Source organism: Bos grunniens, chromosome 16, assembly GCF_055505025.1.
Source record: "Bos grunniens cultivar Pamir isolate PY7600 chromosome 16, Bosgru_T2T1.0, whole genome shotgun sequence".
In the NCBI taxonomy this organism is placed as follows: Eukaryota; Metazoa; Chordata; class Mammalia; order Artiodactyla; family Bovidae; genus Bos; species Bos grunniens.
The window spans coordinates 77,530,970-77,544,511 of NC_141180.1; the positions used below are offsets into that span (position 1 = coordinate 77,530,970).

At 36.6% G+C, this 13,542-nt stretch overlaps 1 protein-coding gene across 2 annotated transcripts; it reads right to left on the bottom strand.

Annotated features, from left to right (window-relative positions):
• Positions 1-4,889: 4,889 nt before the first annotated feature.
• On the bottom strand, positions 4,890-12,827 carry LOC147357055 (apolipoprotein R-like). 2 transcript variants are annotated; one of them, XM_086342799.1, is made up of 4 exons: positions 12,572-12,827; positions 7,353-7,523; positions 6,393-6,568; positions 4,890-5,833 (listed from the first exon to the last, which is right to left on the bottom strand). In XM_086342799.1, exons 1-4 carry the CDS (start codon positions 12,654-12,656, stop codon positions 5,678-5,680), a joined length of 588 nt encoding a protein of 195 aa, XP_086198925.1. In that variant the 5' UTR covers positions 12,657-12,827; the 3' UTR covers positions 4,890-5,677. The 2 variants fall into 2 exon arrangements, with proteins under 2 accessions (XP_086198925.1, XP_086198926.1); XM_086342800.1 differs by lacking the exon at positions 7,353-7,523 and having other exon boundaries at positions 12,572-12,801.
• Between the last annotated feature and the right edge of the window lie 715 nt (positions 12,828-13,542).

Genomic DNA, 13,542 nt, shown 5'->3' on the forward strand with positions numbered 1-13,542 from the left:
CCCTTCAACTATTTCATCCATCCCCCAACCCCCTCCTCTCTGGCAACAAACTTCTTTGTTCTCTGCATTTTGAGTCTGTTTCTGTTTTGTTTTGTTTGTTAATTTGTCTTGTTTTTTAGATTCTACATATAAATGAAATCATATGGTCTTTGTTTTCCTCTGTCTGACTTACTTCACTTAGTATAACACCCTGCAGATCCACTCATATTGTTGCAATGGAAAATTTTCATTCTTTTCATTCTCTATGTATACATATCATATCTTCTCTATCCATTCATCTATGCATGAACACTTAGATTGATTCTATATCTTGGCTATTGTAAATAATGCTTCAATTTGAACATTGGGGTGCATATAACTTTTTCTAATTAATCTGTTTTTAATTTTATTTGGATAAACACCCAGAAGTAAAATTGCTGAATCATATGGTCATTCTATTTTTAAATTTTCAAGTGACTTTCACACTGTTTTTCATGACAGCACTAATTTACATTCCAACCAACAGTGTACAAGTGTTCCCTTTTCCCCACATCTTTGCCAATGCTTCTTTCTTGTCTTTCTAAAATAGCCATTCTACGTACAGATGGCTAATAAACACATGAAAAGATGCTCAATATCACTCATTATCAGAGAAATGAAAATCAAAACCACAGTGAGGTACCATCTCACGCCAGTCAGAATGGCTGCTGTCCAAAAGTCTACAAACAATAAATGCTGGAAAGAGTGCAGAGAAAAGGGTTAGGGACTCTTACACTGTTGGTGGGAATGCAAACTAGTACAGCCACTGTGGAGAACAGTGTGGAGATTCCTTAAAAGACTGGAAATAGAACAGCCATATGACCCAGCAATCCCACTGCTGGGCATATACATCGAGGAAACCAGAATTGAAATACACACGTTTACCCCAATGTTCATCTCAGCACTGTTTACAATAGGCAGGACATGGAAGCAACATAGATGTCCATCGGCAGACGAATGGATAAGAAAGCTGTGGTACACAGTAGAATATTACTCAGTTATTAAAAAGAACACATTTGAATCAGTTCTAATGAGGCAGATGAAACTAGAGTCTATTATACAGAGTGAAGTAAGTCAGAAATAAAAACACCAATACAGTATATTAACGCATATATATGGAATTTCGAAAGATAGTAATGATGACCCTATATGTGAGACAGCAAAAGAGACACAGATATAAAGAACAGACTTTTGGACTCTGTGGGAGAAGATGAGGGTGGGATGATTTGAGAGAATAGCATTGAAACATGTACGTTATCATACGTGAAATAGATCGCCAGTCCAGGTTCGATGCATGAGACAGGGTGCTCAGGGCTGGTGCACTAGGATGACCATGAGGGATGGGATGGGGAAGGGAGATGGGATGGGGGTTCAGGATGTGGAACACATATACACCTATGGCTGATTCATGTCAGTGTATGGCAAAAACCACTACAATACTGTAAAGTAACTAGCCTCCAATTAAAATAAATTAATTAATTTAAAAAATAAAATAAAACAGCCCTTCTGACAGATGTGTGTGAGGTGGTAGCTCATTGTGGTTTTGATTTGCATTTCCCGGATCATTAGTTATGTTGAGCATATTTTCATGTTGGTCATTTGTATGTCTTTGGAAAGAACATCTACTCAAGTTGTCTACTTTGTTCTGTTTTGTTGAAATTGAGTTTTATGAACAGTTTATATATTTTAGATATAAACCCCTATTCAAATATATCATTTGCAAATATATTTTCACCTTTTCATTTTGTTGGTGGTTTTCTTTGCTATGAAAAGCTTTTTAGCTTGATGTACCCATTTGTTCATTTTTTATTTTGTTTTCCTTGCCTAAGAAGACATATACAAAAAAGTATCGCTAAGACTGATGTCAAAGCGTTATTGCCTATGTTTTTCTAGGAATTTTATGGCTTTTGGTCTTACATTTCAGTCTTTAATCCATTTTGAGCTTATTTTGGTACATAATATAAGAAAATTATATAGATTCTTTCTTTAGCATGTAGCTCTTCAGTTTTCCAACACTGTTTATTAAAGAGACTGTCTTTTCCCCATTGTATATTCTTGCCTCCTTTGTTGTCGATTAATTGATCATATGAACATGGTTTTGTTTCTGCATTCTATTCTGTACCACTGATTCATGGGTCTGTTTTTGTGCCAAAATCATACTATTTTGATTACTGTAATTCTATAGTACAGTTCCAAGTCTGGAAGTATGATATCTCCAGTTGTATTATTCTTTTGCAAGATTTTTTTGGCTATTCTGGGTCTTTTGTAGTTCCATACAAATTTTCAAATAACTTGCTCTAGTCCTATATTTTGTTAAGGATTGCAGTGAGTCTGTAGATTGTTTTGAATAGTATGGACATTTTAAGGATATTGATTCTTCTAATCCATGGGCACAATATACCTTTCCATTTATTTGTGTTGTCTTTCATTTCTTTCCTCAAGCCTTACAGGTTTAGGTTTTTTCATCTCCTTGGGTGAATTTATTCCTAGGCTGCACAGTTTCTAAAGGTATCATGTTGGATTCCTGATTCATTTCTTCCCCCAAGACCAGGCTGGGCACTCTGGGTCCCTTCTGATGACCTGTGCTTCAGATACATAACCTTTGTCAATACAGTAAACATCCTCTTTGGCTGACTTTTCCTGATAGCAATTTTCTCTATCCATGGCTACCTTGCTCCAAAGAATTGTTTGTTTTTAAACAAATGTACTACATGATTCTCTCTCAGATAAACTGGAAGAAGACAAAATGTAATTGTTATTTTGAGATATATCCTTATCGGCCTCAGCACCCTCACCCGGAACAGCTGTTCTTCCAGGGCATTGCCTGCAGCGTCTCTGTAAGCCTTCCTGTTTCCTGCTTCCTTGCTGGGCCTGATTCATTAGGACCATGGAGAAGTCTGCACTGTCAGTCATGGCATTTCTCTCGCACCGTTACAGAGAACAGCTCTTGGTATCAGATGGTCTGTAGCAGCATTAGGAGAACAAGCCTCTGTTACACTTACTTTCCATCTGCACTCAAGTCAGGGTTTACTCTCATGTGTTGGAAAGAATGCTTTGGGTGAACACCTCAGTCTCTTCCTCCAAGGTTGCCTTTACCACAAAAGCCAGAACAATGTTCACCTCAAAAAAATAACAAAAAAGGAATTATCTCATGTTTAAAAATCTAAATCAGTCCTTTGTAAGCTAAATCTGTCCCATGTATAATAAGCCCTGCCTGCAAGATGCTTGGTGTGGATAACTTGGCATGACCGCCAATAACTTTAATCCTTTCTGTGGCATAGTTTTACAAACTGCAAGCAAATTAAAGGAGCTTTTTGACTGGCTTTTGCTTCAAAACAGTTCCAAAATGTAGTTACCTAAAGCAATTACTTATAAACAAGGATTCTTCTGGGAAGTCTTTCTGATATGGTTCAAGCTCAGCTTGTCTCAGTTTGCCTAGCTTAGGTGCCTGTAGTCTGTCGGCGAGTTGACTGGAGACTGGCTAGTTTCCATGGCCTCACATATCTGCTATCAGCTGAGACAAAGAAGGGGCATATATCTTTTTCATCAGCCAGCAAGATAGCCTAGACTTATTCACATGATGGTGGACATAGGATTTCAAGAGCAGCAACAAGGGGAACCCTAATGCACAAAGTGATTTGCAAGGTTCTGCTTATATCATATTTGTTACTTTTGTCCCATTGGCCAAAGCAAATGACAAAGTAGCCCAAACTCAAAGGATGAAGAAAGCTTCTACCTCAAATTGGAGGGATTCTTAAAGATGTAGATACAAGGACAGGAAGCATCTGTGGCCATTTTTTGCCATCTGCCATAAAAGGGCAGTCTCCAACCCAGGCCTCAGGCTTCCTTTTCAAAGCCTCAGGCTTCCTCAGGCTTTCCTTCCTTCCTATCCACTTAGTGTACTCATTCCACTCCCACGGGACCCTTCAGAAGCCTGGGATATGTCCTATACCATCTCTAGCTCCCCAAATCTGCACTAGTGTCTATAGCACAAAGCGCCATTCTGTATGGCTTGGGATAAAAGACTATCATTTTCGTAAACAACTATATAAATGGTTTCCAAATCAGGAACTCAATAGTTAAAGTTTGAGTAGCATACCATTACTATGTGAATTTTTAAGAGCTGCAGCAGTTAGCATATTGAATTCTTTTAATTTCAGTTACTCCTTAACTTCAAGTACTAGCATTTCTATAATGTTGCATAATTTATCCATAGAGAAACATCCTCATGTCTTGTACCTGGCACTTCGTTCTCTGCACTTTTCTTCTTTACAGCTTCCAGATTGCAAGGTATACTAATACTTGTTAACATACACATTGTGGAAAATCTGGAATCACTTTGTTTAATACAGTTATTAGCCACATGTGGTTACTGAGTATTTCAAATATGGCTAGTTCAAATTTAGATGTGCTTTAATTTAAATATATCTATACTTAAATACAGTGTGTATATATATATATTTAAATATATATATACTTATTATACTGCATATATAAGTATATATATACACTTATATATACTGCATTTAAGTATATATATATATTAAGTATATATATATATATACACACACACACATATATATACACACTTATATATATATATACTGCATTTTTAGGATTTAGTATGAAGAAAAGAATGTTAAATACAATGCTAATAACTTTCACATTGATTACATATCAAAATGACTCTAAATAAAATACATTATTGAAACTAATTTCAAATATTTAATTTTACTTTTTAAATGTAGCTACTGAAATTTATACATTTTGGCTCTCAGAATTTATTCTAGAAATTTACAGAAAAATAAAAGATAATGGGTTATATTAATATCAACCAAATATGTTTGAATATATTTGAGAACAAAAAAACATTCTGAAAGATAAAGAAGTTTATTACATAATAAAAAAGGGTCAGTTATCAAGAAGATACAAATTCTAAACATTTATGCCCCTAATAATAGTACTTTAAAGTATAGGAAGCAAAAACTAAAAGCTAGAGGAAATAATAGACAAACCTACAAAGAGAATTTTGATACCCCTTCTTCCAATCATTGATAGAACAAATAGACTGAAAATCAGCCAGGGTAGAGAAGACTGGAACCATATTAGCAACCAACTTTACCTAATTGACATTTATAGGGAGTACCACTCAGCAGCAAAACACACAGTCTTTACAAGAATACATGGAATATTGAACAAGTGCCACATTCTAAGCCATAAAACATGTATCAATAAAATTGATAAATCCAAGGCAGACTGGTCAGGAAGCAAAAAGAGAGAAGATATGAATTATCAGCATCAGGAATAAGCATCACTATAGATCCTACAGCTAATCAAAGAATAAGAAAGTCACAACTGTAGAAGTTAGTAAGGTAAAAAATACTGTATTTTTTAAATTTATTTATTTTAATTAGAGGCTAATTACGTTACAATATTGTATTGATTTTGCCATACATCAACATGAATCCGCCACGGGTGTACACATGTTCCCAATCCTGAACCCCCTCCCACCTCCCTCCCCATACCATCCCTCTGGGTCATCCCAGTGCACCAGCCCCAAGCATCCTGTATTTTGTGTGAGTGTGGCAAGAACTCTCCTGCACAGTGAAGCATACTGATACTGCAACTTCTTTCCTGAGAATGTATCCAAGAGAAAGCCTCAAGCAATTTCCAATTTGCGTTTTTCTTGCTCCAGTTTTTCAATCTCCAGAGACAATTTATGTAACTCCAGGGCCACCTTTGCTTCCATGGCATTCGGGAGACACTTTAGGAGTTTTTGGCCTTTAAAGACTGCCTCACAAACTTCAGCAGATACCTGAAAGAGGAAACAAAAAGAATGATTTCAGAAAGTTTCCTCATCCTTGTAAAGGGTGAGCTTCTTCAGGAAGTCTTATGACATAAGAAAGACTGGAAAATGAAGAACTACCCCAGGACTGATGATGGGTAGGAAACTCCAGAAAAATATTTTGGATCCTAGAAAAATATTTTCCTGAGAGCTCAGTCTGTGTTTGTTCTCAAATAATAATCAGCATCAGTGCCAAACACAGAGGAAGTATAAGCAGGAAGAAAATCCCCCCCAAAAACAACTAGCACATCAGTTCTGCTGACCAACCAGAAATGGAGCAAAACCACATAATTTATTGGAGGAAATACTAAAGACTAGATATCTGGTCAATAAGACTCTTTTGTTCACACACCTGAGATGACCTACTGTAAGGTGGAAAAAGCCAATAGACACCTCATAAATTCACCCCCCTCAACTGAAATAGACCTTTAAGACATATTATTTCTTTTTCTATTTTATGAACCATCCCATTTCCCTTTAATTAATTTTGAGGTGTCATATGACATAAAATTCATTGGCTGTTACTCACCTTCTCACACTTGGGCACATCCGGACTCCAGAATTTGTTCTCTGAGCAAAGGATGTTCTGGGAACCAACCATCCTATAGCCAGGGTCACACCTGACGGTGACAGTTTCAGGGCTGACATATTGATCCTTCTCCACAGACAGCTTTCCATTTGATATTTCTGGTTTTTGGCATAGAGCTGTAATCAAGACACATTTTCTTAGCATTGTGAATATCTCAGATACAACACATTTTAACACTAATAATAGCATTTAAAAAGGATAAAAATATTGCTGAATTCTACCTTTCTTTTCTATGCTACTGATACACTACTATTACTACTACCAATACTGGCAAGTATTTATGGAGCTCTGGCTGGAATCACCTGTGTGCAAACACAATATGTACATCATTTAAAGTAAGCTTTCAGCAACTCTGTGAGGGAGGCCCTATGGTTATCTCCACCTTAGAGATGAGGCAACTGAGACACAGGGAAGTTAAATGCCTTGCCCCACATCACATAATTGCAGCTGCAAAGCAAAAGTGAGAGCCTAGGGGCTGTTCTGAGCTGTTAACTTCTGCCCTATGGGACCTCTCTTCTTGCCTCAGTTTCATCTTGTGTAAAAAAAAAAAAAAAAAAATAGCGCCAGTAACTCAGCTCCTGGAGTTATTATGAGTGAAATGATTTAAATAACCTTTAGGAACATTTTCCTTATTGTGCCATAATAGCCACTTACCCAATAAGGAGGTCAACCCTATCAGTCAACTCTCCCATGAAAGGTTCTGGCCTCTATAAGAATTTGAGGTGCCATTTATTGGATATGTGGGAATTAAACCACAGTGGACCTCACTCAGGCTCAAGCACATGCTCATGACAACTCTACCTCTGGCTGGGAGGACGCGTTCTCTCAGAGTCACTTCTGAATTACTCCATAGTAGCTCTATCTCTTAGTGCTATTCTGCCTCCAGAGAACCTAGATTACCTTTACACTGAGGAGCCGGTGATGACCACCCGAGAAATCTGCAGGAGATTCTAGCCTCTCCAACTAGAGTATATCCTTCCTGACATTCATACTCAACCACATCAGTTCCCAATATTTCTCTTTGAATATACATAAAGTGTCCATGTTTAACTTCAGGTGGTGGACTACAACCTTCAATGGTGAAAGAGAGAGAAGAGGTTTTTGTTGTTATTGTTGTTTAAACAAAGCAGCACATTAAACAAAGCAGCATTCAACTAAAGTGATCGATTGAAAGACTTTTATCCTTCCCAATAAATTTCATTGCCCATAAGATAATTGGAATTATTCACAAAGAAGAAATGTGGTGGTGGTGGTTTAGTGACTAAGTCGTGTCCAACTCTTGTGACTTCAGGGACTGTAGCCTGCCAGGCTTCTCTGTCCATGGGATTCTCCAGGCAAGAATACTGAGTGGGTTTCCATTTCCTTCTCCAGGGGATCTTCCCAACCCAAGGATCGAACCCGGGTCTCCAGCATTGCAGGCAGATTCTTTACCAACTGAGCTATGAAGGAAGCACCAAAGAAGGACTGTGCTCCTCTATTACTATGTGGCCGGAAATTAAGGAAAGGAGGTATGTATAAGGTTATCTGAGGGAAAGAGAACTGATCCTCACCTTGTATACAACTGTTTTCTTTTTTCAATAAGTTTAAATATTTAGCAAAATATGAGTATAAGCATTTACCATAAAATGTCAGGCAGTACTTAAAGCATTTAACAAATATTAACTCATTTAATTCTCCCAAACAACCCTATGAGGTATGCATTATTATTATTATTTTCATTTCATAGATGAGGAAACACAGAGAAGTACAGTAACTTTCCCAAGGTCACACAAGGGAGGGACTGAGTCAGGGCAGTTCTGCTCCACGCAGACCATGGTCTTGGCAATACACTGCCCTCAGCAGAGAGAATGGGCTACTTGAGGACAGTGGAAGACTTCCAGTAATTAAAGCTTAGAGTCAGTCTTTTTTTTTTTTTTTTAACTAAAGTTACTAAAGAAACATTCGTGATCAAGAGACATTGTTCTGTGAAAACTTGTAGGGACTGTGCAAATCCAGAATACCATATCACTTCCGTACCCATCAATCCCAAGAATATTCTGTGGTTTTGCATCTTTTATAGAAGAGAATATTAGAAAATGTTTTCTGAAATTACTTCAATAATGAAATAAGAATTAACCCATACAAAGACATTATATCAAATTTCACATAGCCTTGGAGGATTTAGTTAATAATTTTAAAATATTGGCAAATACACATAATTTTAAGAAACAGATGTTAGGTTTATCAGGACTTGGAAAGCTTTCATAATTTTGTGTCTTCTATAAATAAAAGATTAAAGTTATAGAGTAAACCTGGGTTCAGTGAATTTTCTAGAGCACCTCACAGAAATCAGAGAAATATTTAACTTACCAGATTTATTGTAAAAGGATATAACTCAGGAACAGCCATACGGAAGAGATGCAAAGGGCAAAGTGTGTGAAAGGGGCACAGAGCTTCCATGCCATCTCCAGAAATGCCAGTTTTCCTGCACCTCTACATATTCACCAACCAGAAGCTCTCTAAGTCCCATCTTTTGGGGGTTTTATGGAGGCTTTATCACATAGATACGGCTAATAAAAACATTGGTCATTAGCAATTGATTCAACCTCCAACCCCTGCCTCCTCACCAGAGGCAGAGGGTAAGACTGATAATTCCAACCCTCTAATCATGATTAGCAACCACTGTCCATCTTTGGGCTTACTCATGGTTCAGCAGTCAAGAATCCGCTTGCTATGCAGGAGACACAGGAGATTTGGGTTCAATCCCTGGGTTGGGAAGATCCCCTGGAGGAGAGCATGGCAACCTACTCCAGTATTCCTGCCTGGAGAAACCCAGGTAAAGAGGAGCCTTGCGAGCTATAGTCCAAAGAGTCAAACATGACTGAAGCGACTTGAGCACCCTTCTTTAGTTGGGGTTCTGAAGTTAGTTCATTAGACACCTTTCTCATCATCTTTACTTAGGATATTATCAGAGTTTTGGGAGCTGTGAGCCAGGAACCTTGGACAAAGACCAAATACACATTTTCTGAATGACCAAATGACCAAAAAAATTTTTTTTTCTTTCAAATCACATTATCACATTTGTGAATGCACCTGACCAACTCTGGCACACAACAATATTTGGTTTCTCTGAACTACATTTCTTGTTAGCAATAACAGGTGTATCTATCTATGTCCTAAGCACCGTGTTAAGCACTTCACTTACAACATTTCATTTAATTTTAAAAAACAAAAACATAAAAACCTTACTTGAGTGTCATTGTCATCCTCATTTACAGATGAAGAAACAGACTAATCAATAAAGTATAAATAGAAAGACTAAGCAAATAAATCACACAATGAGTGAAGTACAAGTCTTCAAATCTGTTAAAGACATTCTATTTTTGTCTCACTGGTTTGGCAGTTATGTTGTGGGGTATGTGTGTGTGTATATCTGTGCTGACAGATAGATAAGTAGACAAACAGATCTTTATTCTCCTTTTGCATCTTGAGGGCAGGGAGCACATTTCATAACTCTCCATACCACAGACACTTAGAATGTTCCTCTGAAAGGGGCAGTTCCCAAACAGATATTTGTGAGAAGGTGATGTTACCTATACAGGAAGTCTAGAGCTCAAGTATAACCCTTCCTGAGGCTTACGTGAAATAAATTTTTAGTAACACAATAGACATAAGATTGTTGCACTAAACTCCATGGAGAATATTAAGGGTCACATTGGAGCCTCGTTAAAATAGTGAGGATGGCATATAAATAGTTAAGTCAAAATAGCAGGCAGACTATGGTATTTGTCAAAAGAAAGCAGAAAATATGTATTATAAGAAGAGGAAGAGAAATCCCATGCGTAAATATGCCAGGAAAATGCCTCCTAGGGGCAGGACTTGGTATTGGATAGTTAGCTGCATTGATGAGGCATTTTATATTGAGGGGGAATTATGTTAGCAAGAATGAGAGGGAGCAAATCACATGGGAATATTTATGGTTGGTTAATAGGCTAGTTTGACTAGAGAATCACATAGGGGAGAAGTGTGAGAGGTAGGCTATGAAACTGGGATCAGATTATGACAGGTTTTAAACAATAGGCTGGGTTAAAGGCATAATTCCATAAACAATGGAGGAATTAAGGAAATGAAAAAGAAGGAATTTATTCAAAAGATAAATTAATAGCTCACAGGACTTCTTGACCAATGATATATGGCCTTTCTTTACTGACTTACCCAATGGAAATAGAAATTCAAAGATGAACGTGGAAGGTTGGTAGAATAAATACACCACACACACACACACACACACACACACACACATACACACATATATACACAAAAGAGAATCTATTACTTGCTAAATAAGTTAAAAAATCATCAGGTCCAATTCCTAGCCAAACACTTGAAGAAGTTTATAATTCTATATTGACTTTTTTAGCCTTCTCTCAATTATTTTCATCTTTTTTGCAGAAGAAGCCTCCAAAATAATGATACCACCATATCCTCTTTAGAAATTAAATTAGACAAAAGAAAAATCATATAAGAAAAAGAAAAGGATCTATACATTAAAAGAAACTCAAGAGGCATATGAATCAACTGTGATGTGTAGACCTTACTTGGATTCTAATTTGAATAAATAAAGTTACAAAAACATTTATAAATAAGACAATCAGGAAAATTTGAAACCTAGATACTTGATATTATGTAATCATTACTTAATTTTACATATGATAATGGTTTGTCATAGCTTTTAAGAAAGAATGCCTATCTTTTAGAGATATATGCTAAAATATTCAGAAGTAATATCCAAGATTTCCTTCTAAATAACTTAGACTGGGAAAAATGGATGTGGATATGGTTAAAACAAGAATGGTCATGAGTTGATAATTGTTGGATCTGAGTAATAAGTATTTGAAGCTTTGTACATATTTTAAGTTATCAATAGGAAAAACAGAAATCACATTTTCTGATTTAAAAAATCACCTTTAATGCACAGATTTCATTTATATAAAGCACAACTAAATGCTCTAGTCACATTTCTCCATAGAGTCCTACAGGTATTATCAAATCTTCTCAATGCTGATTAATTTATAAATATTACCAAACTGCAAAAAATTAAACTTTACATATATAAAATGTCATTTACAGAGAGCTTTTTTACATATGACTTAAGATTCTAGTTCATTTTCTCAGAATTAGTGGTAACAGTTACAATTTCAATTTTGCTTAAGAGAAGGTAATAACACGTCAATGGATTAGAAACAAAAATTATCTCTGAGTGTAATAAACTAATTGAAAAATTAAGAAATTACAAGCATTTGTGAGTTCATATTTATGTATCATTATGAAAGTAATGTTATTTGCAGTTTATTCTTTTTTTTAACTGAAATGTAATTGAACTCAACATTATGTTCAATCTAGGTGTACAACACATTTATTTACCTTATAAAATGCATGCATGTTCTATTGCTCAGTCATGTCCAACTCTTTGTCACTCCATGGACTGTAGTTCACTAGGCTCCTCTGTCCATGAGATTTCCCAGGCAAGAATACTGGAGTAGGTTGCCATTTCCTTCTCCAGGGGATATTCCTGACCCAGGGATGCAACCTGCATCTTCTGCACTGCAGGTAGATTCTTAACCATCTGAACCACCAGGGAAGCCCTTTATAAATGCTCACCACGATAATCTAGTTACTATCTGTCATCATACAAGCCTATTACAATACTGTTGACCATGTTCCCCATGCTGTTCATTTCATTCCCACAATTCATTATCTGTTTACTAGAGCAGACCCCCAGGAATTCATACAAAATAACTGTTTCTCTAATAATGATAATAATATAAATATAAAAGTACTAAAAAAACATTCTGAAAATATTTGGGAATTCAGTTGTTCCATTAATAAAATAGAAGTTAATAAACAATTTATTATAACATTGGTAAAGCAATTTGTTAACTGAAATTGACATTAGTAAAACAAGTTATTATACCTCCCACAAAGTAATATAAAACATTTCAATTTGATCATAATTTTAAAATTCCTAATATGGAATGAATATATTTGCAATTGATTGGTTTAACTACCTTCTTGCTATTAATTGAATACTTTTCTAATTGCTTTTCTGGGACCTGAGAATCCGCAACGATTTTACTCACCTTGTAAGCCGTCAGGGCAGAGGAGCACAGTCAGAATCCCAAGGAGGTACAGAACTGGGGACTTTCTCCCTGACACAGGCTTCATGGTAAGTGTTGACAATTGTGACCAACGGAAGCTCAAAGATCACAGGTTGCACCTGAAAATATCTGGAAGGAAGAGAGTGAACTAGCAGCAGCACTCTCCAAATGAATTCAGCTGCACAATAGTCAGCAAAAGCCCAGCGTAAAAAAAAAATACAGGTCAAAACTCTGAACTGAGAGCTTCTTCCTCCTCAGTTAGGAAGAAACTGGGTGGAACAGGGCAGAATTAGGACTTTTGCAATCAACTGAGTCAAAGGGCACTAGAAACCTCAATATTATCATCAAGATCTGATGCCACGAGCAAGTGGGACTTTTGAGAGTATTTAGAACTCTGAGAGTATTTAGAAACCGTAACCCCAGTCTTTGTGTGTGTGTGTGCTAGGACTGGAAATTGCTGTTTTGAAATGTAAATGATTAATTTCTGAGTGACAAGATAAATAGGGATTTTTTTTTAAAAAGCACTTTGGTTCAGAGTGGAAGTCTCCACAACTCTCAAAACAAAACTTGAGTTAGCTCAAGCTGAGCATTAAGTCCAGTGGAGCTTGGATACTAGTGTGAGAGGAAGCCATTTCTGAAAAGCACTAACTATTAGGAAAAGTTGTGACTTTGAGTATTAGTTTGGACTGCCAACAGCAGGATGAAATTTTAAAAAACAGAACCTGTTGGAGAAAGTTGTTTCCTTCCTGAAGTTCTAAAGCCCAGTGGGGAAAGACAAGCATGAAAAGACTCAGGAATATAAATGGGCCTGAAAATACAACTCTTCCAAAGAAAGGCAATGCCAAAAAATGCTCAAACTACCACACAATTGCAGTCATCTCACGCACTAGCAAAGCAATGCTCAAAATTCTCCAAGCCAGGCTTCGACAGTACATGAACTGTGAACTTCCAGA

Excerpts from the sequence above, each read along its gene's own strand:
- LOC147357055 (XM_086342799.1), bottom strand. The coding sequence starts at position 12,656 with ATGAAGCCTGTGTCAGGGAGAAAGTCCCCAGTTCTGTACCTCCTTGGG. Across the intron at positions 7,524-12,571 it reads CTGCCCTGACGGCTTACAAG|GTTGTAGTCCACCACCTGAA; the intron begins GTGAGTAAAATC and ends TCACCATTGAAG. Across the intron at positions 5,834-6,392 it reads ATGTGCCCAAGTGTGAGAAG|GTATCTGCTGAAGTTTGTGA; the intron begins GTGAGTAACAGC and ends TTCCTCTTTCAG.